Source organism: Podarcis cretensis (genome assembly GCF_951804945.1).
Source record: "Podarcis cretensis genome assembly, chromosome: 2".
NCBI lineage: Eukaryota > Metazoa > Chordata > Lepidosauria > Squamata > Lacertidae > Podarcis > Podarcis cretensis.
In genome coordinates this window covers 89,107,373-89,133,940 of record NC_137171.1, presented here as the reverse complement: position 1 = coordinate 89,133,940, position 26,568 = coordinate 89,107,373, and the positions used below count along the sequence as shown (strand labels likewise).

Below are 26,568 nucleotides of genomic sequence, written 5' to 3'. Positions count from 1 at the left end.
AAAGTCCCAGCCTATCTGTTAGGCCTTTTAACTATATCATGATAAATTGCTAAAGTTCATGGAGAGGAAGCTGCAGACCATATTATTTCTGAGCCTTCTTAGGATTGTGAGCTCAAGAGACAATTAAGATACCAGGAACTGAGCCTTATTAATGATACCAAATCTTTATGAGAGAACTGGTCACCCTTTTTTATAGATTCAGACTGAACTGTAACAGCTTGAGCCCAGTTTGAAGGATTTCGGACAAATGTGTTAATAGTCTGAAGATGTAAAGGATTATTAACAGTAAAGATAATGACTGAGACAGGTGTGCGGAGAGCCTCTATTCTGGAACTCATTCACTTTTAAACTCCAGTTTCTGATTGATTCTTGCCTTATATTACAGAAAATGATTCAAAAGTGGAAGTTGGCTAAGACCACTAGTTACTTCGTACACAAATTTGCAGATAGTACTCATCTTCTCAAATTCTTCAGGATGCTCCTTCCCCACTTCACTAGATGGCATCCATCTGTGAAGGGAACTTTGAGACATTTTCCTCTAACCCTCAATTTCTCCCATGAGAAATAACATCTCTTATAGAAGGGAAGGGGAAAATGGGTCTGGGGAAAGAACAATGGCAATCTTTGGCAATCTCTCTTTCTCCAGTCTGTACCCTGGTGGCAGATGATAGTTCTAGTTGCAGTGCTTGCTTATTCCTATTAAGAGAGCCCGGTTGGACTTCAGTCCCAAGCAGCCTTCCGTCCCAGTTAAGGGATATCTACTGGTACCAGAGACCAGAATCCACTCATTAGATTTCACTAGTATCCAGATGTCTCCCCTTTTTAGCTTAGTCACAGTGTTCTCCTCATTTCGTTCTTTTGTTTAAACCCTAATAGTCACAAGAGGGCAGAGTTGTCATATAGCTTCTCCAAGTTCTGTAATTTCCATGGAATCCGCCAGCTATTACCTGGAGTATGGGTAGGCAAACTAAGGACCAAGGGCCAGATCCGGCCCAATCGCCTTCTAAATCTGGCCCGGGAATCAGTGTGTTTTTACATGAGTAGAATGTGTGCTTTTATTTAAAATGCATCTCTGGGTTATTTGTGGGGCATAGGAATTCGTTCATTCCCTTCCCCCCCCCCCAAAAAAATATAGCCCGGCCCCCCACAAGGTCTGAGGGACAGTGGACCGGCTCCCTGCTGAAGAAGTTTGCTGACCCCTGAGGAGTTTCTATAAGAATGGCCATAGCAACAGCCAAATGCCATATTGGCCCCCAAAAAGCAACTTTATTCTTCTGAGTGAAATTTGCATAAAACAATTAAGTGCTGACTAAAATTTTGGCTCTTTGTTTTTTTCCAAATATGCCAACTGATTTTCATAGTGTGTACACATTCTTGCCCTGGCTAGTCTCCTGTGGGAACATAATGCATAATCCTTATTCACAGCCAGGGCTTGCAGTTGAACTGCACACTTCCACAGTGATATATCCACAATGAAACAGCTGGGCAAAGTCTGCACCTATCCGATGAATGGCTGCTAACTAGAACAGGGTGCTCTGTATATGCTAAGTGGGAGCATAATTGTCTTAGGAAAATCATGGAAAATTCCTCTGCCAGTTCAGCTTCTTTGAACCCTATGCTGCTAGTTCATTTCTCAATTTCGTTAATGTTCTTACTGGTTTCCCCTTGTCTGCTTTCTCAGGTTTTTTTTTGTTCTATTAAAGCTTTGTTGTTGTTTATACAAGAGTAAAGATGCTAGATAGTTTTGGCGCTAATGAGAATCTGGGTTGTTTTTAAAAGACATTGATAAAGCTTTTGTGCATTTTGTAAAAGCAACATTGAAGTTGCTTATTGTGACATCCTCCATGTGTTGCTTGCAGATAATATCAGATAATATATGGAGAGTGTCCCATGTCACTGCCAGACATTTTCATGTAGAATGAGCTGATCATCTACATCTTGCCACAATCAAGGTTTGTCAAAGGGGAGCTCTTGAGCCTGCCTTGTAATCTGTTAGGTTATTTAGTGCCTAATAAGGTAAAGGTAAAGGTACCCCTGCCCGTACGGGCCAGTCTTGACAGACTCTGGGGTTGTGCGCCCATCTCACTTAAGAGGCCAGGGGCCAGCGCTGTCCGGAGACACTTCCGGGTCACGTGGCCAGCGTGACATCGCTGCTCTGGCGAGCAAGAGCCGCACACGGAAACGCCGTTTACCTTCCCGCTGGTAAGCGGTCCCTATTTATCTACTTGCACCCGGAGGTGCTTTCGAACTGCTAGGTTGGCAGGTGCTGGGACCGAGCAGCAGGAGCGCACCCCGCCGCAGGGATTCGAACCGCCGACCTTTCGATCGGCAAGTCCTAGGCGCTGAGGCTTTAACCCACAGCGCCACCTGCGTCCCATTTTAGTGCCTAATAGGAATTGACTAATCAAGTCTGTTCCTAGTTCTTGTTGCTTTCAGATATAATTCACCCATAAGTCTGTCCTATCATACTTCCCCGCCCCCCCCCCCGCCCCTTGATCTGAACAAAATTCCGCATTTAAACAAACATTTGCCATCCAAGTGTATTTCTAAATATCCCCGCCCCCCGAAAATACACATTTTATTTTGTTTATGTAATATTAGGCATTTTATTTTGATACTATTGTGTTTTATCCAAGGACTCTGTAAGAACATTTGGGACATGCAAAATCTGAGTTCTGATGGACACATTTAGTCTGGGAGATACAGATCAAGTCAATTTGTATCACAGTTCACATAAATCAAATTCCTCAAGGAACCCTAGTGCCTACTTGCATTTTAAGCGAAATTAGTTATTGAATGCAACATGGCAGAGTAAGATGCAACAGCTCTTCAGTGGGTCCTGCCCCATTCTTGCCCCGAAATGGAAAACTGAATTTGGCTCTTGTGCACCAAATAACTAAATGGTTTCTCTTACCTTGTTTCACTGACTGTTGGTATGGTATGGCTAGGATTCAGAGATCCTTCCCACCCCATTTGGTTTGTTCTGCAGTTGGGTCTTCTGCTACTGTCACATTTAACTCCAGCTGCCACAGTTAATCTCAGCTGAAGTCTGCTTACTTGGTCCATCTAGACCCAAATGAACCTTGGCATATGTGCATATTCCATCCCTGCATCTCCTTATCACAGAGCAAAAATGAGCATGGAGCTCCTGACGTCTGGAAATGAGAAATCAATTGGACATGGCAGGGCAGAACAGGACACCGAATCTGGGATTGCTGCTGGCAGGCAACAGGCACCTTCCCAAATGATATTTCAGTATGCCATTTGCTCACGCATGAGGCTTTGAATCTCTCCTCTGAGCTGCTAATGTGCACATAGACTTGGAGTATATGAAGCCTTTCACATTGGCTCTGAAGGAAGATATGTGCGATGAACTAGGTAGTTCAAGGGGGGACGGGGGTTGCAGAGGTAAAGGAACAAAATTGGTACAACACTGTGCAAATGTGTCTTGAAATGCAATGTGGGAGAAGGGAGAGGGGACAATCTTGCTGCATTTTAAGCTATTAATATGTACATAGCCTTCGTGTGGCCGAAGCCTTTCACATTGGCTCTGAAGGAAGATCTTGGATAAATCTGGGCAAATCTGATTAAAACAGGAAAGTATGGCCTCCAGAACTTCATTCCTAGCAATACCCAAGGTCCGTGGTTTATAGCCTTTTAGACCTGCCACTAATTCAACTGAATCACTTCTCTGATAACTATCATGGCTTCACTTCGATTGGGGAGGTCTAAATTTGGTTGCTTGGTATGTGTAATGCTTGCAGATAACTGTGCTCCAACTAATCTAGCTGCCAGACTGTCAAACTGGTCTCTGGTGCATCGGTGCTAATCAGGCATAATAAACAGATGAACATTTCAGATTTCTTCTTCTAATGAGGTGACAGTGGATGTATCTTGCCATTAACCTTCTTGCCGCACTGTAATTATTCAGTTTTTGATCAGCTGGATGCTAATCTATTAGAAAGTAGGAGCTGGGGGAGGAGGAAACAAGGGTTTTAATAGCATTTTGGGAATTGAACCTGCTTTAAAGCTGAAGCGTTAATCCACTTGCATAAGAAGGGCAGTATGGCTAAAGAATCCTTATTTGCCAATGAACTGAAGGTAAAAATTTACTTGGAGAAAATGGACAGTTGTTAATTAAAATGTTCAGTATTTCTACCTATCCCTGTTAAAATGCTTATCTTAATCTCCCTTATAATTTCAGTGGAGAGCTTTTGAGCAGTATTATCTCCCAACTTGGGCTGCATCGTTCTTCATGTGATGTTTCCTTTCAGAGCTTGGCTTGAAAAACACCAAATTTCTGTACAGTGCAAGCGAAGTTAAGTTCTTCTTGTACACTAGAGAAGTTGATTGAAAGTTTATAGAAATTTTCGGTGTCTGGTTCAGTCGTCACCAGTCTGTTTTGGGCTAGAAACCCCATCAGCTATAGCCAGCACTGGCACTGATGGGAGTTGTAGTCCAAAACATCTGGCAGGAGTACCAGGATGGCAAAGAATAATATGGAACACATTTTTATGGCTCCAATTTGGCAAGCACCATCATCGCCCAGAAAGCCACTAGGACTGGTTGGCTGGGTGAAGTGGCGGTAGGCCCTGGTGGGCAGCACTTCTGCATGAGGGAAAACTTGCTCTGTCTGGTCTGTTCCTGGGCTATTCGGCCTGCAGCGTCAGCATCACTCTGCTGTCACCATCTTCCCACCCACCCTTCTTCTATGTTTTCAGTTGCTGTGGACAACTGTTGATCACCAGTTCTCAGAGCTGGGAAATAATTTTACTCGTACCTTAATTGGCCTTGTGCTTTGAGGTTTTCTCACCTTCCCAATAGCAAGGATGTGCATTCACTTGTAACTATTTACTATTCTGGCATGAGAAAACACCAGGCAGTTTCCTTAGCCTGGGATCCGCTAAGGTGTGGCACCTGGATAGCCCTAGCAGAGGGGTCTGGGGCAGGCTGCCACATACCCAGCTTATAGGCAGGGCCCACGAAGAATGGTCCATGCTTCTGGTTGGCCAGTGTGTGAGCAGGATGCTGGATTAGATTTTGGCTAATCCAGCAGGGCTCTTTTTGTGTTCTAAATAAAAACCCTATGTTCTTATAGCAAAAGTCCCATTTTCACTGCTCATGCTTGCATGCATTATATTTAGCTGAATAAGAACTGAAGGTACTTTCTCCCTCCTTTTTAAAAGGAGGTGTTTAGGGAAAGTTGCCTAGGGATTTAAATGGTAATGTGATGGGGACCTGAAAGGAAAAGACTCTGCAATTAGTAAATCTCTCCTATTGTGACAGCTCTATTATTAAACTGTCATAAATGCAAGTCTGTTAATCAGCTGTCTGCTCAGTTCCCCCCACGCTCACTCTTTGCTAACCCCCTCTTGATTTTGCACTCTAAAATATAACCTGCTTTAGCGCTCGACTCTCCTGCAGAGGGAATCCTTTGTGAAGCTGAAATGCATAATGGGGAGCAAGAAGGGGAAAGCCCCATGAGCTGTCAAACTTCTCTCTCCCCTCTGAAGCTTTCAGTGTCTCCCTTTGAAGCTGGAGGAAATACAGTGTAGGAGCCTGGTCTGTTTAAGCTCAAATTAAGCTTTTGCCCTTGAGGAAGAAAGCGGGGAGGAGGGACAGGCTAACAAACTGATGGTCTTTACTATATTATACCTTTTTGCCCGAATGAAATAAGTGAGTTCTACCAAGGCTATGGGTGTTAATAATCAATCTGACTTAATGAAATGTGCTAACAAATCTCCTAATCCCCGGAATAAAAACAAAGCAAAACAGAGGAAGCGAAAACATGCAGCATCATGGCCAGGAACACAAATGAAATCTCTGGTTTCCCATTCCAGCTGATGGGGTACAGTTATCAAGGAGCATATTACTCCCACATGAAAACAACGCAACTATGCTGGCTTCTGTTGTATTTCTGGCCTCAATTCAAAGTGCTAGTTAGGGCTTTAGAAGTCATTGCTCCTACATACAGCCTGCTCAGATGTTGGGATCTGTTGGAGAAGTTCTTGTGTTCTCTCAAAAAAACAAGGCAGACAACAGGAAAACCTGCATTTATTCATCAGCCCTGAGTGCTCACTGGAAGGACAGATTGTGAAGCTGAGGCTCCAGTACTTTGGCCACCTCATGAGAAGAGAAGACTCCCTGGAGAAGACCCTGATGTTGGGAAAGATGGAGGGCACAAGGAGAAGGGGGCGACAGAGGACGAGATGGTTGGATAGTGTTTTCGAGGTTACCAGCATGAGTCTGACCAAGCTGCGGGGGGCAGTGGAGGACAGGAGTGCCTGGCGTTCTCTGGTCCATGGGGTCACGAAGAGTCGGACACGACTAAACAACAACAACAATGGTATTTCAACATTGCAGGAGGGACATCTAATGAGCCTTTGGCCTGTCACTGTTTTGTTTTTTGTTTTCAGTTTTTAATTATTTTTGCTGATCCTACCTGCCCTTTGTGTGCTATTGGTTTTTGCATTTCTGCTACTTTAAGATGTCTTGCTTTCCTGTTGCATGTCTTGAGCACCTATGGTTGGAGGCAAGATATAAATTGGTAACAAATAAATAATGAAAGGTATATTTTAAGAGAAATACTACTACTAATGATAAGTTATGTCCCCTTTCCCCCTTTTTCTCTGAGATGGATATGCTAATTGCAGCTGTTTTAGTGCCATATCCCAAGGAAAATGCATTAGTCTGGTTCTGCCTCATTTTTGTCTCCTTTTCTTAAACAATCCTACAAAAGACCATAATGGATGTTCTTTGTTCTCATTCCCATGCTTATATAAATATACAAAAGAGCTCTCTTATTTCAGAAACCAGAACTGCCAGCATACCTTAGATGGTGGCAAGGTGGATGCAAATGAGTAAATGACTCATCTAAATTGTCCATTGGGGATATAGTTGCCCACTTAAAACCATTTGCATAGCAGCTTACCATATTGAACCTTCGAGTGATGTGCCATACTGCCTAATCCAGGCTGGCAACTTGTTCAAATTCCCTGTAAATGTGAAAGCTGTGAATAAAGTCATGCCAGCACAATTTTGTGACTAGTATGTGGGCCACTCACCCTTGTGTCCCAAGGAAGATCATTATCTGCCACTCCATTTCTCACATGAAGGTTTTGAGGTTCCTAAAGATGTGCCTCAAAAATGTTTATGTGAAGCTCTATGCTTGGCGAAAGATGATGCTTCTGTGGGGATTTTATTTTAAGGCCCACTATAAAATTAGTGAGATATATGCAGCTGTCCTTAGGGCTCACCCAGGAATCTATGCTGCCTGAGGCGAAGGGAGGTGTCTCCTTCTCTCTCTTCCTACTGCGGCTTCCATATTTTCTCCCTCCGCCCCAGCTGCTTCTTCTCCTTGGCTGCTGCTTCCAACCCTCGCTCTGTCCCCTTCCTGCTTTTTCTTGCAGCTGCAGTAGTGGTAACGACATCATTTAACCTTTCTCCTTCTATCTAGTCTTGGCTCATTCGGAGAAAGGACCAGGGTGGGGATCCTTCATTAGAGTGGCAACATACATAATTTTATTTGTATGCCTCGTTTCCACAGTATATACCATGCTCAAAGTGTCTTACAACATAAAAATACATAATTACAACATAACAAAAGTAGATAAGGTAAAAAGGTAAAGGACCCCATGACAGTTAAGTCCAGTCAAAGGCGACTGGGGTGTGGTGCTCATCTTGCTTCAGGCCAAGGGAGCCGACGTTTGTCCACAGTTTTCCGGGTCACGTGGCCAGCATGACTAAACTACTTCTGGTGCAACGGGACAGTGTGACGAGTGCCAGAGTTTACCTTCCCGCCACAGCGGTATCTATTTATCTACTTGCACTGGTGTGCTTTCGAACTGCTGGTTGGCAGGAGATCGACTGTAATGAGGGAGAGATCCTCAAATGAAGTCTGCTCTTCGTCTTCCATGCTAGGGGAGAGGACCTCAAAGTGATTGTGTATTTCTAAACAATCAGAGCGAACCCTGGGCTTCCTACTTCTTTGAGTCACGTTTCTCCATATATCTGGCTCCTGTGTTGGTGAACTAGCCTCCTTCTCAGGGGAGTCCCCTGTCTCCTCCTTGGTGGAGACGGTGTGCTCTGTTGCTTCCAAGAAGAGCTCCAGCTCTCTAATTCTTTGGAGCGTAGCTACACGTTCCTCCAGTTGCTGGACTTTGTCTTTTAAGAGGGCAATCAACGTGCAATTGCTGCAGGTAAAGCTGCCTGCAACCTTTGGCAAGATGGGAAACATTGTGCAGGAACCGCAGGCGACTGCAGCTGTTCCCTCACTCGCCATCTTGACAACCTGTCGTTGGGGGTGGCTACAGCGGTCCTCCATCATAAGAAGCGTGCAGACAGGACAAATAACTCCCCCCCCCAAAAAAAAACCCCTAGGTCTCCCCCAACAAACGTTGGAGACTAGCTCCCCTAAATCTAAAAGATGGATCAAACTGTGCACGCCGCCAGGTGCGCGCTGCTGCCCTGCAAGCTCTGATAAGCTCCTCCCACAGCTAATCACCTGCCTCAACAGAAACCCTGCCCCCTCTGACCTTTGCACAGGGAGAGCAGCTAATCAGCCACAAAGAAACACACACACAAGAAAACCCTTTTTGCTCCTTCTTCAGCTGCTGCCCTGCAAGCTGTTGGAAAAAGGTCTGCAAGGCAGAGAGAAAGCCTTCAGGACTCACTGTGAAGCTGTGGTCTCGAGCTTCTTCAGCAGCCTCACCAGGGCATTCTGGTGAGGTGACTAAGAAACCACCTGCCCCACAGCCACTTTAAAGTTTTCATTAAAGTTTGATAATATTTTAAAGTTAGTTTAAGCTTCTAGGTACTGCTTTTCTCTAAGGAGCTCCCATGTGTGCCTTGATTCTATCTCGGGGTGAGGAAGGCTAGAGAGGGAGGAGGAGAGTCCTGCAGAAGCTCATGTGCGCGGAAGCCAGATGCTGTGAGGCTTCTTTAGACTTGTCCAAGCCAGCGGTGAGGCAAGTGAATAGGGCCCCAACTGGGCACCACGTTGCCACCCCCTGAGATGCCCACCACCCGAGAGGATTGCCTCAAACTGCCTCATGACTGAGCTGGCCCTGGCTGCCTTTTCCCCCACACTTCCCCCAGTCCTTATTTTTAAAAGGTTGTGATGGAAAAATAAGCTGTCGGACAGCACAGACCCATCGCTCTTCCGAAAACACAAGACTGAGTGGTGGTGCTGGTGATTACAGCTCTAAAAGCCAGTCCAGTCAACTGCAGTTCCCCCCCCCCCCCCAGTCTGAATTACTGAAGTTGCTCATGAAACTTTAAAAAGATCTTTTCTGGTGGGTAAAAAAGGTAGGAGGCAGAGTGGTTGGAGAGCAGATACTTTCCAGCGACTTATTTAAAGTCAAGATATCATTGTCTTGGTTCCTCGAATGGGCTGGCATAAATCAGCTGTGCTGTGTAAAACACTTGGGTTACATCTGCATTGCGTTACTATGGTAACTTAACTGAAAGGCATGGGTAAGTGACTCCAGGCAATGCTGCCAAGCCGGAGACTGTCTGGTCAAGGGGAAAAAAGCCTGCTATGTGTTTTGGGTCCCTTGGTGCTAATAAAGAGAAGCTAGTGGCAGCCTGCTCTTCTTTTCCCCCCTCTGCCACCCAGACTGAAGCCTGTGTTCCACATAAAGCCCAAAGTTCATCTTGAAGAAAACACAGTACCTGCTTTCGCCTGCTTTCTACTTGGATCTCATGCTTTTCTGGTGTGTGTGTGTTGTTTTTATATTATTTGGATCGATGCTGATGTCGTGTTAAATATTCACCTTGAGAAACCGCAGCTCCGTTTCTACTCCCACACATAATCCTGAAAATGGTAAGTTTGTGAGGGAGCTGGAAATTCTGCTTCCTCTTGCCTAGGCACTTTCACAAAGTGAAGGCTCCCAGGAGTCCCAGTACTTGGGGCACCAACCCTAGCTATTGAAACATCTTAAATCTGTAGCGTTGATAGGTTACTAAAACTTTGCTTCTGGGAAAATCTGCCACAAATTATGTGGCTATATATTGTGGGCGGGCAGGCTGACAGCAGGATTGTGCCCCTTGGCCCCTGCTCATATGCATTCAGAGACAACAAACATTCCACCAGGACGTGGGGCTTGAACCCACGACTCTGAGATTAAGAGTCTTATGTTCTACTGACTGAGTCGATCTATGGAACTGGTACTGTAACAGGTGCCACAAATTACTTGTTCCATATCTGTAAGAAATCATTCTTAGCGTGGTGGCACCTGCACTTTACCTATTGAAATCAGGGAGGCACTTTTACTGTACTCTTTTTGTCACCTGCTAAAAACATTTTTTTTCCCCTTTTACACAAGGCTACCCAGATATTTAGAATGCTGGTGTTGTTTTTAGTTTATTGCTGGTGTTAATTTTCTGAAGAATTATAACAATAATTTTATTATTTATATGCCATCCATCTGACTGGACTTAAATTGTTTTTATTAATAATGTCATGGTTTCATTCTTTTTGTAAACCATTTTGAACTTTTTCCGTAATCAAGCAGTATATACATTTTATGAAATAAGTAAATGATAACTGATACAAGGAGGCCTTGGGCTTCATCAAGTTCCCTCTTCACTTCAGCCATCTGACTAGTTCTCCTTTGCTAGAGGTCCTCTGGAAGCTGGTCTTAAAGGAAGGTGAAGCTTGTCGGAGGATGGGCTCTCTTGGTCTTGGGTTCCTTGGGCTCTTTCAGGAAGAAGGGCAGGATATAAATTGGAGCAATATAGGATCCTATTTAAAATTTGTATACTGCCATTCATCACAAGATTCCACGATAGTCTACTATAAAGTCAGCCAACATTACTGAGTATTTAAAACTGTCAGGAAAACCAGAACAGATAAAAGTGATTGAGCTTAAATGCAATAAAAGGTCTGGAGAAATAAAAAGGTCTGCTCCTGGCACTGAAAAGAGCAGTGTAGCGAGGCTATAGGCTATATTAAGTGTTGTGTTGAACCACACTTTCAATTCCAGGGCCAGCTCATTGTGGAAGAAACAGCTTCAGCAGTGCTAAAAGGCCTTGATGTCTTTATTTAGTCGTTCCTTAATTCAGAGCGCTCATTTGCATTACAAATGTGTCTCCTTATTCTGAAATTATTTTAAGTCTTGTGTAATTATTTAAGTCTAGTGAAATGTAATTATTAGCTGTGCAAAATAACAAGCAATGTGCATCTTTGCTCCATGGCGAAAGCAAATGTGTCCAGTGAAGGGGTGGGTGGGATGCATGCAAAATGTCCTCTCCGCCCCCCCCCCCCCAGGAAGAAAAAGTGCCCAATAATGCAGGGCAGTTGACAGGATGAGGATTGCTTCAAATCGGTGATCAGACTGGCCGCAGAAAGCTTAGTAAATTAATGGAGGATGTGCATTTCACCCACTGACTCCAGGAAAGAGCTAATTGGGTACAGGAAGCAGGATGAACTGTAGACTGCACTAGCTCTACATGCCATTCTCTGTTATGAGTTGCATTCAAATCTTGTGTAGAAGCTCCCATAGAGTTGGAAGGAGTGGCATGGGCTACTTAGGTATAGAATTCATTGAAAATATGCCTGCAAAAGTCTTCTACCAACATGCTCCAGAGGCGGATTTAGGGTTCACCCACATTGGGTGATGAGCCAAGAGGGTGCCACAGAGGGCACTGCCTGCTCACCTTTGGGCAGGGGATGTACAGACAGGATGGGTGGGTGCTAAATCCAGTGGTAATCCAAGAGGGGGTGGGCTCTGGGTATGGCCCTCACTTCAAGGGGCTGGAAGCCCGTCCTCTCCAGGGTTACTGGTTGGCTTGTTTGTATGGGCCAATGCCTGCTCGGTCGGGAGGGAAGGGCCAAACATCCCAACCCCCACTGCGCAGGAAGTGAAACATAGTCCCCCGGGGCCATGCCACAGCTGCACCGAGCAGCAACGGCCACCCTCCCAGTGCCCCAGGTAAGCGGTTACTGTCTTTATCCATTTTAGTTATTTGGGTGTGGAGCTGCTACCACTTTCACACACTTCAAAATAGAACCTAAACGTCTTGGGCCAGTTTCAGCCAAACTAGTCATTATGTGAAAGTAGCCTTTGCTTTCACCTTCACAGGATTTTAAGAGGTGAAAAATACTTTCATGGTTGGAAATCAGAAAATTTTAAGGTTTTACTTCTACAGGCACTATATGATAGAATCTTGGGGGGTGCTAATGGAAATGGCAGGAATCTTTCTATTAAATTTTATGTCTTGGACACCGTTCAAGTTTTCCAGTAAAAACCTGTGAGCCTTATACTGATCTTGAGTCTGCTTGAAGGATATATTGCTTGCTTTGCCTGTTGCAACTTAAAACAAAAAAAACAAAAAAAGGGCAAGACAGAATCTGCATTTTAAACTGTGTTTTTTTTTTAAAGTATGGACAAAAGTGGTTCGCAAATACTTGCTTTTATCTGTGAGTAATCTAAGAGTTATGCAGGCTCTGTATCTGCAGGCTGATACCCAAGATTCTTGTTTGATTCCCCACCCCACCCTGCAAAAGTTCTTCTGTGTGCATTTGAGATCATCTTATACCAGGGATTGGCAAGCTTACTGAATGATGGGCTGGTCCACGCTCCATCCGTCGGAAGATGGGCCAGAGCGTGTGCACACGCACACTCCTCTGGGTCAGAGGAGTGCCCATGTGCACACGTTATTTCCAGCGCTCCTCCAACCCGGATGTGTGCCAGAAATAGTGGGTGCGCATGCGCACGGGCGCTTCTCCGTCCCACATGTCTGTGCACAAGCTATTTCTCGCATACATCCGGGTTGGAGGAGCGCATGCGCACAGGTGCCATCAACCCGGAAGTCTGTCCCTGTGCTGCACCATGCCAGTAAGAGCGGGGGGCGGCAGGGGTCACCATGGGCCGGGTAGACAAGCCCCATGGGCCACTACCTGCCCATGAACCTTAGGTTGCCGACCTCAGTCTTATACCTACACCCATCCCTCTATGTCTCTCTTAAACATTTCACACTGCAGGGATGCAACAGCACAGGAATAAAGGGCCAGACCACACATTTGCAAGCAGGTGTCAACTTTTCTTCTCTTTCTTTTCTAAAAAAGGTAGCCACAGTAGTTGCCATTGGCCAGAAGATCTATAAAATTATGCCTAGCGGAACGAAAATGAATGTGGAGGTGTTTGCCTCTTGTCTCTCACAATGCTAGGACCTGGGGTCATCCAATGAAGCTGAATCTTGGGAGACCCAAAATCAATGTCTTCGGTGGGAACTTAAACTGGTGGGAGCTGAGTTGAGCTCCTGTTCAAAAACAGCATCCCACTCGCCACTGAAAAGCATCCAGGAGCCTGGGAAGCAGGCCTGTGATTGGCTGCTTGTGCTGGGCCTGTTTCTACATGAGAAATAAGGTTGAGTAGTGTCCCTGCTCCTGATTAAAGAGTTTGTTGCAGGCAGAGACCGCAAAAGTGGCATATGCTGCCCTGCAGTCATTGCAGTGTGAATACAAAAGAAAACTCAGACCATTTGGCTTATAAAACCTTCAGCAACCTGCTGGAAGATTAGTTGTTTTCAATTAAAGTATTCCAGCTGAAATGATAATGACTTAAAATGTCCATATTTGTCTCTTTGCAGTTTCTTAGCTGAATCTATGGCTTTCATTTTACAGAGTCCCTGCGTCCGTAGAGCTTGCCTAAACCAAGCATACTTGGTTCCCGGTTTCCAACTGCTGCTTTTCACACCACTGGCAGAAGAGATGCTTTATCTGTCTTCCAGTCCTAGTTCCAACCGCAAGCAGTGCAAATGCCACTGTTGTGCATTTATTTTACCTTGATATTAAGATGCACCTTTGTCTTAAGATTTGTCTTAATTAAATATAGTCTTCATCAGTTTTCAAATAACATGCACCAACAGTGACACAATTTGGACCAGCACAACAATGTGTTCCCATGAGATCAGAAAAAAAAAGGTACGGTCATCTCTGACAAGCAAGTCAGAGCCATTTAGGTTTACTCATGGTGAGCAGAATGTTCTGGACAAACAGGTTAAGTACATGGGTTTGTCGTCTGGTGTGGATTCCTCCTGTCGCACTGAGATTGTGTTTGTGGATGCTAAAGTGACTTAGTTGGAGTCAACCTTTTCCTTCCTGATCTGTTGGCTGAGGCCAGGAAGCACTTTAAAAGCTGCAAACTGGGCATGTCTCTGAACACAAGCATTGAACAACTTTAGACTAAGGGCTCATCCCCACTTCCACTTTTCCCATGCCCTGAAAGGAGGGGTTCAAGTGGTTTTCCGCTTGTCCCAAGCTTTTCTCGCCATGGGTCTGAGCAATTTCACCTTTGCCCCCCTGCTTTTCCCCAGAAAACTCGCCCTTTAGCCCTAAATCAGAGCAAACTGTCAATTCCAGAGAAAACCCAATGGAAGTTTATTCTGATTCAGTGCTGAAGATAAGGTTTTCCCAAACAGAAGTGTAGATGAGCCCAAAGATAGTATTAAATTTGAAAAGAATTGAATGTTAGTTCGAGCTTGCAAAAGTTCTACAGGTGCTTGAAACTCCTTTTATGGATCAAAAGATCAACCTACTTCTGTTCCTTTTTAGTTTTACCTGTGGTCATTCATGAGTCCATTTCTTCTTGTTTCAGCATTAATCTGTGATTATTATTATTTTTAAAAGGAAACTTACAAAAATTGGGGGTGGGGAATCACAGAAAGCACGGGTTTGTAAATATTTTTTTCCCTAAGATGTGCATTTTTATACATATTGTTTTCCAAGCTGGGAACTGCATTGCAAAAATTCAGAGAAGTCCAAAGTCCAAAGGATGGGATCATTCTCATCCCCATATTAGTCCAAGAGGTGCAGATTCACTTCAGAATGAATTCTTCAAGTGCCCTTCCTCTGTCCAAACCAGCCTTTCTCAACCTGTGGGTCCCCAGATGTTATTGAACTACAACTTCCTTCACCCCTAGCTAGTAAAGCCAGAGCTCGGGGATGATGGGAGTTGTAGTCCAACAACATCTGGGGACCCACAGGTTGGGAACCGCTGGTCCAGACCCAAACAACTTCCATTGAGGCCAGGTGAAGATGGTAGCAGTACTTTTGAGGCTCCGTCGGAGCATGTTGCTTCGCTTGGGAGAGGCGGTCTGATGAGAACTGATGAGAAAATGAGGCTATCATGCCACATTGCAAAAATGGTGCATGCAATGCCATTTTTTCCCCATTGGAAATGATATGACTGGGAGTCCTAGTCCTATGGACTATTGGTGGGGAATAACCTTATCTGAATTTGTTGTGCAAACTCCCTCAATTGGAAAAAGCCCCCATCACTAAGCTTCTCCTTCTATACCCACTTGGACTCCCCACACCCCCAGGCCCTAGCCATGTTCTTTTTGTTCTGTCTGCTTCATAAAGTCCTTCCAGGGAAGCTAATGTTCACTTTGTATTGTGAGCTGGTGTGTCATGGAAGCTCTTTATGCTACTTGTGTTTGAGTATTTCTACCTTCCTATGCCCGGGATATTGCCTGTTTTATCATAATGCACACGTTTAATTTTTTATTTCCTCTTTTGCAAAATGTGGCAATTGGTTTTTAAAGTGTATCCTGTTGCAATGCTTATTAAAATTAAGCCCCGGGAAGATATGTTTGCATTTGAAGTAGCTCAGATATAGCACCTTGGAGAAAAGGTGTCTGATGCGCTAGCGTAAAAATGAAGTCTTATTAAGCAGAAACGCAGTGCTTCTGTTGAATATTCCAGCAATTAAATTTTATCTTGATTCGTATGCAGGTCAGGATGGTTTCAAAGGAGAACGAGAAAGCAAAGCATCATGGTTTAATGCTATGCAAATTAGTGTTAACATGCTGTTTCATTTCTCGTTAATGCATTGTTACACTGTTACTCATTGAAAAGAAAGTATGTGACACCTATTAAGAGTGATGACCTACTCACTTAGTTTTCCATTTGGCTTGGCAAAGTGTCCCAGAAAAGATTCTGGTGCCAAGGGATTGCATGAAATCGGAAGAAAAGATAAGATTGACGGCTTTGCTTTCTTTAAAGCCTTGTGTGGGTATTATTTACCATGGTAGCGTATCTTACATTTATACTAGATCATGTAACATGATGAAATCCTTTCCTACAGTAGACAAAGGAGTGTGTGTGTGTGTGTGTGTGTGTGCACGCGTGCGTGTGCATGTTAAAAAGAGGAAATACTTAAATGTGCCGCATTTGTACCACTTCCCCATAAAGGGCTCAAAAAGGCAGTCAATAAGTTTTCCTTTTTGGCATTGCAACAACCCTGAAAGGTATGTTAGGCAAAGAGAGAAGGGGGTTCAGATGAATCTCCTGGTGCATTAATGTAATAGGTGAAGGGGGCTGTGGAACAATGTGCACAAACACACCCCACCAGCTGCAATCTTGAGCACCCCTAGAACAACCGGCAGAAAGTCTCTTGGTGAATGCATGGCTAAACAGGAATTTGAGCCCCAGTTCCCTGAATGTCCAAAACTGTTCACTGACACCATTATTATTATTATTATTATTATTATTATTATTATTGACTGACTTCAGGTCCAGTGTTGGACCATTTCGATCGGATACTCCCTGCTGATGTGGATAGATTCCTCCAAGTTGGTAGGCCCACCACCTGCCTCCTTGATCCATGCCCATCTTGGCTGATTAGGGAGTGTCCAGATGTTGTGCGGACCCCCCTGGTTGAAATTATCAATTTGTCCCTTGACAAGGGGACATTCCCAGGGGAACTGAAGGAAGCAGTAGTGTGTCCACTCTTAAAGAAAACTTCATTAGATCCCTTAGACCTATCCAATTACCGCCCAGTTTCAAATCTTCCATATCTGGGTAAGGTAATTGAGAGAGTGGTTGCTGAGCAGCTTGGTAGGTTTCTGGAGGAAACATCGGCTTTAGATCCATTTCAGTCCAGTTTCCGTCCTGGTTTTGGGACCGAGACGTCTCTGGTTGCCCTAACAGATGATCTCCGTAGACAACTGGATCGAGGCGGGTCAGGACTGCTGATCCTTTTAGATTTGTCAGCAGCCTTTGACATGGACGATCATGATCTTCTGGACCACCGCCTCACAGACGTGGGGATACAGGGCATAGCCCGTAACTGGCTGTGCTCTTTTATCTCTGGTCGGGGACAGAGGGTGGCACTAGGGAGGGAAATGTCGTCATGCCATTCCTTGGTGTGTGGAGTGCTGCAGGGCGCAATTCTCTCCCCGATGCTTTTTAACATCTTTATGCGCCCCCTTGCCCAGATTATCCGGAGCTTTGGGCTGGGCTGTCACCAATATGCTGATGACACTCAGCTCTACCTGCTGATGGATGGCCACACCAACTCGGCCCCGAACACACTGACCAGATGCTTGGAAGCTGTGGCTGGATGGTTTCGTGGGAGCCGATTGAAACTAAATCCTTCAAAGACAGAGGTCCTATGGCTGGGACGGGATGGCATGGGGATGAGGGACCAACTCCCTTCTCTTGCGGGGGCCCAATTATTGCCATTGCCTTCCGTTAAGAGTTTGGGTGTAATCCTTGATGCCTCCCTTTCCATGGAGGCGCAAGTTACAGCAACAGCCAAGGCGACATTTTTCCACCTTCGCCGCATCAAGCAGTTGGTCCCTTACCTTTCCCGCCCTGACCTGGCCACAGTGATCCATGCGACGGTCATCTCCAGGCTTGACTACTGTAATTCGCTCTACGCAGGGCTGCCCTTGAAGCTGTCCCAGAAACTCCAGCAGGTGCAGAATGCTGCAGTGAGGCTCCTCACGGGGTCTCTGCCCTGGGAGCATATTCACCCAGTGCTTTTCAAACTGCACTGGCTCCCAGTAGAGTACAGGGTCAGATTTAAGGTGCTGCTTTTGACCTTTAAAGCCCTTCACGGCCTAGGACCCTCGTACCTACGAGACCGCCTCTCCTGGTATGCCCCACGGAGAGCCTCAAGGTCCATAAATAGCAACACCCTAGTGGTCCCGGGCCCTAAGGAAGTTAGATTGGCTTCAACCAGAGCCAGGGCCTTTTCAACTCTGACTCCGGCCTGGTGGAACTCTCTGCCTCATGAGACCAGGGCCCTGCAGGATCTGATTTCTTTCCGCAGGGCCTGTAAGACGGAGTTGTTCTGCCTGGCCTTTGGCTTGGAGCCAATTTGATTCCCTCCCTCTCTTTCTTTTTTTTCTTTCCTTCTCCTCCTACGATGAGGCTATATTTTAATATTTTAATGTTTAAATATTTTAATGTTGTATTTTAATTTTGTTTTTAAGTTGTAATCATTCAACTTGTTTTTATTATTGCTTGTAAGCCGCTCTGAGCTCGGCCTTGGCTGGGGAGGGCAGGGTATAAATAAAAAATTATTATTATTATTATTATTATTATTATTATTATTATTATTGAATATTTATACCCAGCCCATCTGGCTGGGTTGCACCAGTCTCTCTGGGCAGCCTCCAACATATATATATATATAAAATGATAAAACATCAAACATTAAGAACTTTCCTATGCAGAGCTGCGTTCAGATGGCTTTTAAAAGTCATATACAGTGGTACCTCGGGTTAAGAACTTAATTTGTTCTGGAGCTCCGTTCTTAACCTGAGATCCCACTTTAGCTAATGGGGCCTCCCGCTGCCACTGCGCCGCCACCTCATGACTTCTTTTCTTATCCTGAAGTAAAGTCTTAACCCGAGGTACTACGTCCAGGTTAGCAGAGTCTGTAACCTGAAGCGTCTGTAACCCAAGGTACCACTGTAGTTGTTTAACATCTGATAGGATCACAAGGGCATTCCACAGGATGGGTGTCACTAACGCTAAGGCCCTCTGCCCGGTTCTATGTAACTTCACTTCTCACAGTGAGGGAACCACCAGAAGACCCTTGGAGCTGGATCTTAGTGCCTGGGCTGAATGACACGGTTGGAGACACTCCTCTAGGTATACAGGGCTGAGGCCGTTTAGGGCTTTAAAGGTCAGCATCAACACTTTGAATTGTGCTCAGAAATTTACTGGGAGCCAGTCTAGACTCTTTAGGACCTAATAAGAAAGCATTAGGCCATGAGACATAGAACAGATTTCCTTCTCCAACTCAGAAGATCACTGTGTTCTAAATTTGGTGCACTGTCTGAGGTTTTGGGTGTCTCTTCGTGTCGCATACCATTGCATGGAGCACATAACTATCAACTCATTTGCGTATCTCTTAACTATCAGAGGTTGTGTGTGTGCCTTTAAAATTATGTTCCTCTCTGTCCATCTCCTTTTCACAATTTTTTTAAGAAATATGGAAAGAAAATAGATCACTGTAAAAGCAATTCCACATGTTATGCTGTGACAGTAGTTTCTCTCAAGTCTTTAGTGAATACTGTTATCTGATAAATATCTCTGGTCCTACGATGCCTTCAGTTTCTTTAAAATAAGAATAAGGATAATTTCCCACTTGCTCTAAAGTGCTTCTTGGAACTGAATATCAGTCTGTTATCTTGGCTTGCATTCCAGTCTGATTAGGTGCAGATGTTATACATGTTGCATAATCCTGGAACTTCAAAGAGGCCGGTGTCAGATTGAGGGTCACTTTGGCACCCTTTCTCTCCCATTAATCACAATCCTATGTGGTGCTCCTAGCTGACTGATTCTTCTTTTTTAAGCCTCCTAGCTACCGACTCTGCCAATGCTGCTGTAGCTTTAGTAGGCCCAAGATGGATGTGGTTGTTTACTGAAATATTGTGTAGCCAAACATGTATGGTAATTCTCATTGGATTCCAATTCTGAGGAAGACAGAATGTTAATGAGGACGACTCTAGACAAAAACTCAACGAGAATATTCTCCCTTCTTTTTGTGCACTGGCAGCTTCTCTCTCTGAAGTAAGAGCTATAATTGCTTGTTGGAAAGGTCCATTTATCTTGCAGTGCCAATTATTGATGATGAATTAGCTTTTAAGAATGCCTAGAAGAATCCCATCTTTATGGAAAGATACCTAGAGAAGCCCTATGGGTCTGTGTTGTGATGAGATCCTGGTCTTGAAGGAAATATTTTATCAATTCCTATAATGAACTCGCAGGCTTGGGCATCTGCAAGCTTTCCTGACTTTCCTCTTTCAATGCTCCTTTGCAATGCCCTCCAGGTGCCACATATTAAGGGGTGGTTTGGTCAAAGAACGGGGATTGCTTTTATGGTGGATAAAATACCTGTGCAGATTAGGTCTATCCTAATTTGAATGGTGCATTCTCAGAATAATGGTTCCCATTTTTGGCATTTAACTCTTTTTGGTGTGTAGTTGGTATATGTTTACTCTAAACAGGAGAACGTGTAAGAGGCCTGACGTTTAAATATATTGTGTGTTATGCTTTTCAAAGAATTTGATCTCTGGTGACTCTGGAAGAAAAATATGTAACCGTAAATTAGTGGTTAGGCTTTAAATGAGTGCTGAATGTAAAGCTGGTTAATGAAAGTCTGACTAGCGAGCTGCTCTTCTGTAATTGGAAAAATCTTCAAATAAACAAATAATTATATATACACATATATACACACCTTTTCACATTCTAGTACAGGTGACTCCAGTCCTGCTTCTGGAGCAAGCCTGAACCTAGAGCTTCACCCTGAAGTCCTACACACTCAAAAGATGGGGCAGATCTGAATGCAATTGACATATGCTAACCTCATAAGTGTAAATTCAGAAATAACTTCTCAAAATTATATTTAATTTTTAAATAGAAATACAAGAAATCTCACCCTAACAGACCTGCGCAGTCTGCTGCCCAGGTGGTATTTGCTGAAGGGCCTTTGCTTTCCTTCTTACTTATTTTATTTTTCTGTTTTAGCTGGTCTTGGACTGGACTGTCATTCGAACAGAACAGGGGTGGGGAACTTGTGGTGCTTGAGATGTTGTGGGACTTCAACTCCCATCAACCCCAGTTAGCATGGCCAGTGGTCAGAGATAATGAGAATTTCAGTCCATCAACATCTGGAGGGCTACAGGTTTCTCATTCACGATGTGCTGTGTTGCTATAACCTCACTCTGGACATTCATTATACAAAAGTTAATTGCAGGGCTAGTTTGAGGTATGCTAGGAAAGAAACAGACCTACTATGTTTAATCCAATTACCATGATGGTTCAGGTTTCTTAATGCATATATTGGGGGGGGGTGCAAGATTAAAAAGAGTACGCTATTAATACAATCAACTTCATTGTCATTTTTAACTAATGCATTGTACCTACTCCAAATTAGCAGTTTCCAGCAGTGTCCTTTTTTCTGAAAAATTTCCAAAGCTCACCCAATGATTTTTCTTGGGAAATGCTATACAGTGTGTGAAGGGATTCTAATTGCAAACTCAACTCTGTTACTAATTGCATTTATCAAAGACAACTGTGGTGTTTTCCCCTTAATAACAAATTACAGGGTATAATTCTCCTCTGTGTGCTTTGGTTTTTTGATTTTGCTAATTTTAGCTTTCTGCTCAAGGCACTTGAACCCTAAGCAAGTGACTTTGTCCCAAGGTAGAGATGTTACTGTGCATAAATCATGGTGTCGTGGTTAATTTCCACTGTCTGTCACAATTGTCTGTTTCATCTTCTTTTTTAATGGGTTTAATGGGTATGACCTAAAAGCATGTGAAGCCACTATCTTGCTGAAGTTAAGCAGGTCTGATTCTGGTCAGTCATTGCATGGTGACTGCTTGAGAATTTTATGCATGTTGCCTTGTGTTCCATGATGGAAGAAAGGCATGATATGAATGTTAGAGTAAATAAATACATAAAGATTCATTAGGTCTGGCAAACACTTCAAAACCCTCATTTGGAGGCAGGTGTTAATGCATACATGTGGGTTATTCTGTATTGTATCTCTCCATTATATTGAAATCAAGTATTAAGGCAAATGGTAAAAGAATAGAAGCCTCTGGTGGCATAGCCTGAATCATGTCATGAGCCTCCATGCATGATGATTACCAATATTTGGAGCAATGAGAAGAGAAGACTCCCTGGAAAAGACCCTGATGTTGGGAAAGATGGAGGGGCAAGGAGAAGGGGGCGACAGAGGACAAGATGGTTGGACAATGTTCTGGAAGCTACCAGCATGAGCTTGACCAAACTGCAGGAGGCAGTGGAAGACAGGAGGGCCTGGCGTGCTCTGGTCCATGGGTCACAAAGAGTCGGACACGACTAAATGGCTAAACAACAACAACAAAGCCATAACCTGCTATTTTTAGGTTATCGATGATTGTGCGAGAAAGGGAAGTATCCATATCACCATAGAATTATAGAATTGTAGAGTTGCAAAGGATCCCAGGGGTCATCAGGTACAACCTCCTGCATTGCAGGGATCTCAACTAGATCATACATGACAGGTGGCCATTCAACCTATGCTTAAAAACCTCCAGGCAAGGAGACTGCCACCTTCTGAGGGAGTCAGTTTCACTGTCTCTTACTGTCCTGATATTTAGTCAGAATCTCATTTCTTGTAACTTGAATCCATTGGTTGAGGTCTTACCTTCCAGAGCAGGAGAAAACAAGCTTGCTCCTTCTTCCTTGTGACAGCCTTTTGATATTTGAAGATGGCTATCATGTCTCCTCTCAGTCTCCTCTTTTCCGGACTTAACATACCTAGCTCCTCCAACCGTTCCTCATAAGGCTTGGTTTCCAGTAGGTTTATCATCTTGACTGCCCTCCTCTGCACATGTTCCAGCCTGTCAATGTCCTTTTTAAATTGTGGTGCCCAGAACTGGACACAATACTCAGCAAGGTTCTTCCATTTCTCCATTTCATTAAAGAAAGAGACTTCCCATGTCTAATGAAGACAAAAATTTGCACCTCCATTTGTGGCCATTGTCTTGTACAATCTCTATCACTAGCTTTATTTATTTATTTATTTATTTATTTATTTATTTAAACACATAATACAACATTTCCATCGTTCTACCCATGCTAACTTTCAAAGTGGAAACTTTTCCAGTTATGCAATCAAGCATCTTCATCACCCCATTTTCAGGGTCTTATTTTTGGCACACTGCATTGGATTCGTTAGTGTGAGTTTGGGCATATTGGTGTAGTGTTATAAGAATTCAGTGTTATTAAAAACTCAGGCATGCTGTTCTGAAGCACATCATGAATGGGAAATGCTTGGGGATGAATTCCAGGACAGTGAGTGTCAAGAATGTTGGGCTGGGTGATTCCTGGCTCTCTGATCTTTAAATAAAGAACTGGCTGGAATGTGCCTTCTTGAACCTCTTCCCCTCAAGCCTATCCTAAAGGAAGACGAAAGGGGCAGTTGGATAGCACAATGTCCAGCCATTTATTATAGACACAAGCAAGCCAAAGTCGAGCAATTTTATGTCACTCTGGTTTCAGTGAGAGATTTTAAGTATATGCTCGGCTCTCTCAAGAAATCAATATGACATAAAAAGTGTTCACTTTGGTCAGATCATGGCCAATATGTTATGAAGTGTGGAAAGACAGGGTCGTGCAGGGTGGCCTTGCAGGGTTGCCTTGTGGGCTTGCCTTGGATCTGTGCCTTCCTTTTGCAATATCAACTCTTCTCCAGAATCTGCCTTGCTACTTTTTGTATGTGTAGCAACCTCAAGGTTTGCTTTCCTTAAACTGGGCAGCCAGTTTGAGGATAAAGTGTTGACACCATGGTTGTAGTACTGCTGGAAAGGTGGGAAGTAAGAGATCATAGGATCATAGAAGTGTAGAGTTAGAAAGGGCCCTGATGTTTATCTAAGTCCATCCCCCTGCAATCCCATATGAGGACTGAACCTGCACCCTTGGTGTTATCAGCACTACGCTCTAGCCAACTGAGCTATCCAGGTGCCAAATTCCCAAATACAGTTGTTGGGCTGAGAGCACTTTTGGTCATTCTGTAGAAGGATCATTGCTGAATGATAAGAGCATCTACTTTACATGAAAAAAAAAACAACAACAACCCAGGTTCTATCCCTGACCTCTCCAGTTTGGACTGGGAGAGATTCCTGCCTGAAATCCTGGAGAGCTGCTGCGGGTCATTGTAAACAATACTGAGATAGAGGGACCAATGGTGTGCCTCAGTATAAGGCAGCTAAATATATTTCTACATGGACATTGACTCCTAGGGGCCAAGGTAGTTTCGGCCCCATGAATGTATTGGGGCCAAATTGGGCCCCCTCAATTTTCAGAAGGCGTTTGGCTCAATCTGCTGGCTCCTTGCGATGGCGCATCATGCGCCCCCCCCCATCCTCTGGAGAAGCCAGTGCCTCTATGAGGTTGTGGCAAGCAGTCAGATAGAAAGTTCCTCTTTTCATCTTCTTTGCATGTCCATGACATTTTAGTACTGAAACCAGTGCAGCAACCCAGCGCAGTGTTTTCTCCATGAAGACTGCAAGCATTTGCAAAGCCATAGACTATGGGCATATGCAGGTGGAGTGGTGCGCAAGTGTCCGGCACATTGAATCAGTGCACTGAATATATGTAGCTCAGTCAATAGAGCTTGAGATTCTTAGTCTCAAGTTTGTGGGTTCAAGCTCTACGTTAGGGAAAAGATTCCTGCATAACCCTTGTAGTCCCAACTCTTAAGTCTAAAATGGATTAGTAGCCCCAGCTTGAGTGACCACCGCCCAAATCTCTTCCTGTGCCAGTTGGTACTTCTAGGGAGAAATACCGCTATATCCCCAAGGTTCAACACTGCAATCTCTGTTGTCCAGCAAGGTGCAATTGTATCTGCTCCTTTTCCCTCCTTCATATTAGAGTCCATATTCAGCTTTTTGGTGCTTATTATAATTAATGGGCGGACAGACTCTGCAGAGTGGTATTCAACTATGTCTTACTCAGAGTAGGCCCATTGAAATTAATGAGTATAACTACATTAGGTGCATTGATATAAGATGACTTATTCTGAGTAAAACTTAGCTGCCTACCATCTGAAGTCCGCAAAGCAGGCAATCCGAATCTGCACACGGCTGGCCAGTTTGCCCTGCAAAGAAGGGTTAAATTGAGTTATCAGGCGACATAACTGCTGCTTCATGCTCCTGTGCCCTGGCTCTGTGTTTAGAGAAGGGAGCATAATGCTTTGGCAGCAGCTTGACATTGCCTTGAAAGGTGCTGGAGGCCGTGCAGTTGTCGGTTGACAAAGGGGGTGGAGAGAATGAGAGAGAGAGAGAGAGAGAGAGAGAGAGAGAGAGAGAGAGAGAGAGAGAGCAAAGAGTAGCGTGGAGCAGTATTGCAGCACTTGCGGTCTTCTCCCTCACTCTGACAATGTTGCTGCCTGCAACTTAGAATATTTTTTCTCCTCTTTTACCTTTAAGTCATCGCTGCTGCCTTCCAACTTGCACTTGTGCCGCTGGATTGAGCAAAGGGAGGGAAAGCATTTTGGCTTAGAAACACAAAGGAAGAGGTTTAAATCCAGCCTTCTGGGGACTGCTATGGATTTTCTTTTCCTGGGTGAGAGCAACAAAAGACTGCCTGAAAGACGAGAGCGCACCACCCATGTGGGCTGATGGCTGCTCTCCCCCAGCGTGCGCTAAGTTGGAATGCAGATGGGAGTGAAGTGCCTGCTTTGCCTTCTCTGCGGAAGCTGGGGAGCCACTGTTCAGTTTTGCCCATGCTGCTTCACCTTCAACCAGAATTTCTTCATTAATGCCTGCGTTTAGAAACTCTTGCCCTGTTCTGCCTCGTGGCGAGCCAGTTTGACAGATCTGTTACTGGATTTTCTTAAGGGAACATATCAAAGATCTGTTCACCTTTTTAAAATAATAATAATAATTACCTGCTTTCCAAATCTAGAGATCTCGACTGACATCGCTTTTAAGTTTTATTTCAAGGGAGTGTACCATTTGTTGGGTGTCAGTCTGGTAGAGTCAATAGGACTTTGTTCCGTTTAAGTGGAGGAGTGCAGCAAAGCCCTACTCTCTTGTGGGAGACAGCCTGAGAGAGCGAGGCTGCTGTAATGTGATTCCAGTGCCATCCAAGGCGGAGAGAGAGGAGTGCCTCTTGCAATTTAGCTGAATGCTTTGATAGATAGAATAGCAGACATGCTTTGCGGGCTGAAAAAGGATTTGCAGTCAGACTTCGGTGAGTGAGACTTAAAATATTACCTTCCATTTCTTTTCATTTGATCTGATCTTCTTTGTGAAAGAAACTTGATCCTTCGAACTTTATTTCATTTCATTTTTTTTACAAACGTGATTCCCACCTTTACTAAAAGTCTCTCAAAATCTGTTTTGCTCTTTCACTGTGGTTTCCATGCTTTTGTTTTAAGCAGCTGTGTTTATGTGTTCACTTGCATGTAATTAATTTGACTTTGTCACCTTGGAAACTGTGGGCTGCTATACTGAACACCTCTTTTAAAAGTCTTTTTGTAGCTTTCATGTCTCCCCCCACCCCACCCCGTGGGGGATTTGTGTGTAGCTCCATGTAATTTTGTATTTTCCCTTTTACTATAAAGCTGAGCTTGCATAGAAAAGACTAAGGAGGAGCTTTTGTGAGCAGTAAAGGAGCATGCTAAAAATAGGCAGCCTGCTAACTCTGTGCAGTGGTCTTCCTAAGATCAAGCAGTCAGTCTAGTGTAATAATATAACACATTAATGATTCTGATTCACTAGAAAATTGCCTTATGATGGAGGGCTGCTTCGCACATTGCAGATTAAGGG

At 44.2% G+C, this 26,568-nt stretch overlaps 1 protein-coding gene across 7 annotated transcripts in view; it reads left to right on the top strand.

Annotated features, from left to right (window-relative positions):
* GRIP2 (glutamate receptor interacting protein 2) overlaps positions 1-26,568 on the top strand; it is a 385,893-nt gene that overhangs the window by 252,452 nt on the left and 106,873 nt on the right. The window contains exon 1 of one of the 7 annotated variants that reach the window (XM_079964502.1): positions 25,133-25,990. The exons of the other annotated variants lie outside the window; for them this stretch is intronic. Coding sequence (XP_079820628.1) covers positions 25,951-25,990 — 40 coding nt within the window. The 5' untranslated portion in view covers positions 25,133-25,950. Of the gene's footprint in view, positions 1-25,132; positions 25,991-26,568 lie in introns of those variants that run through there. 7 annotated transcript variants of the gene reach the window in all.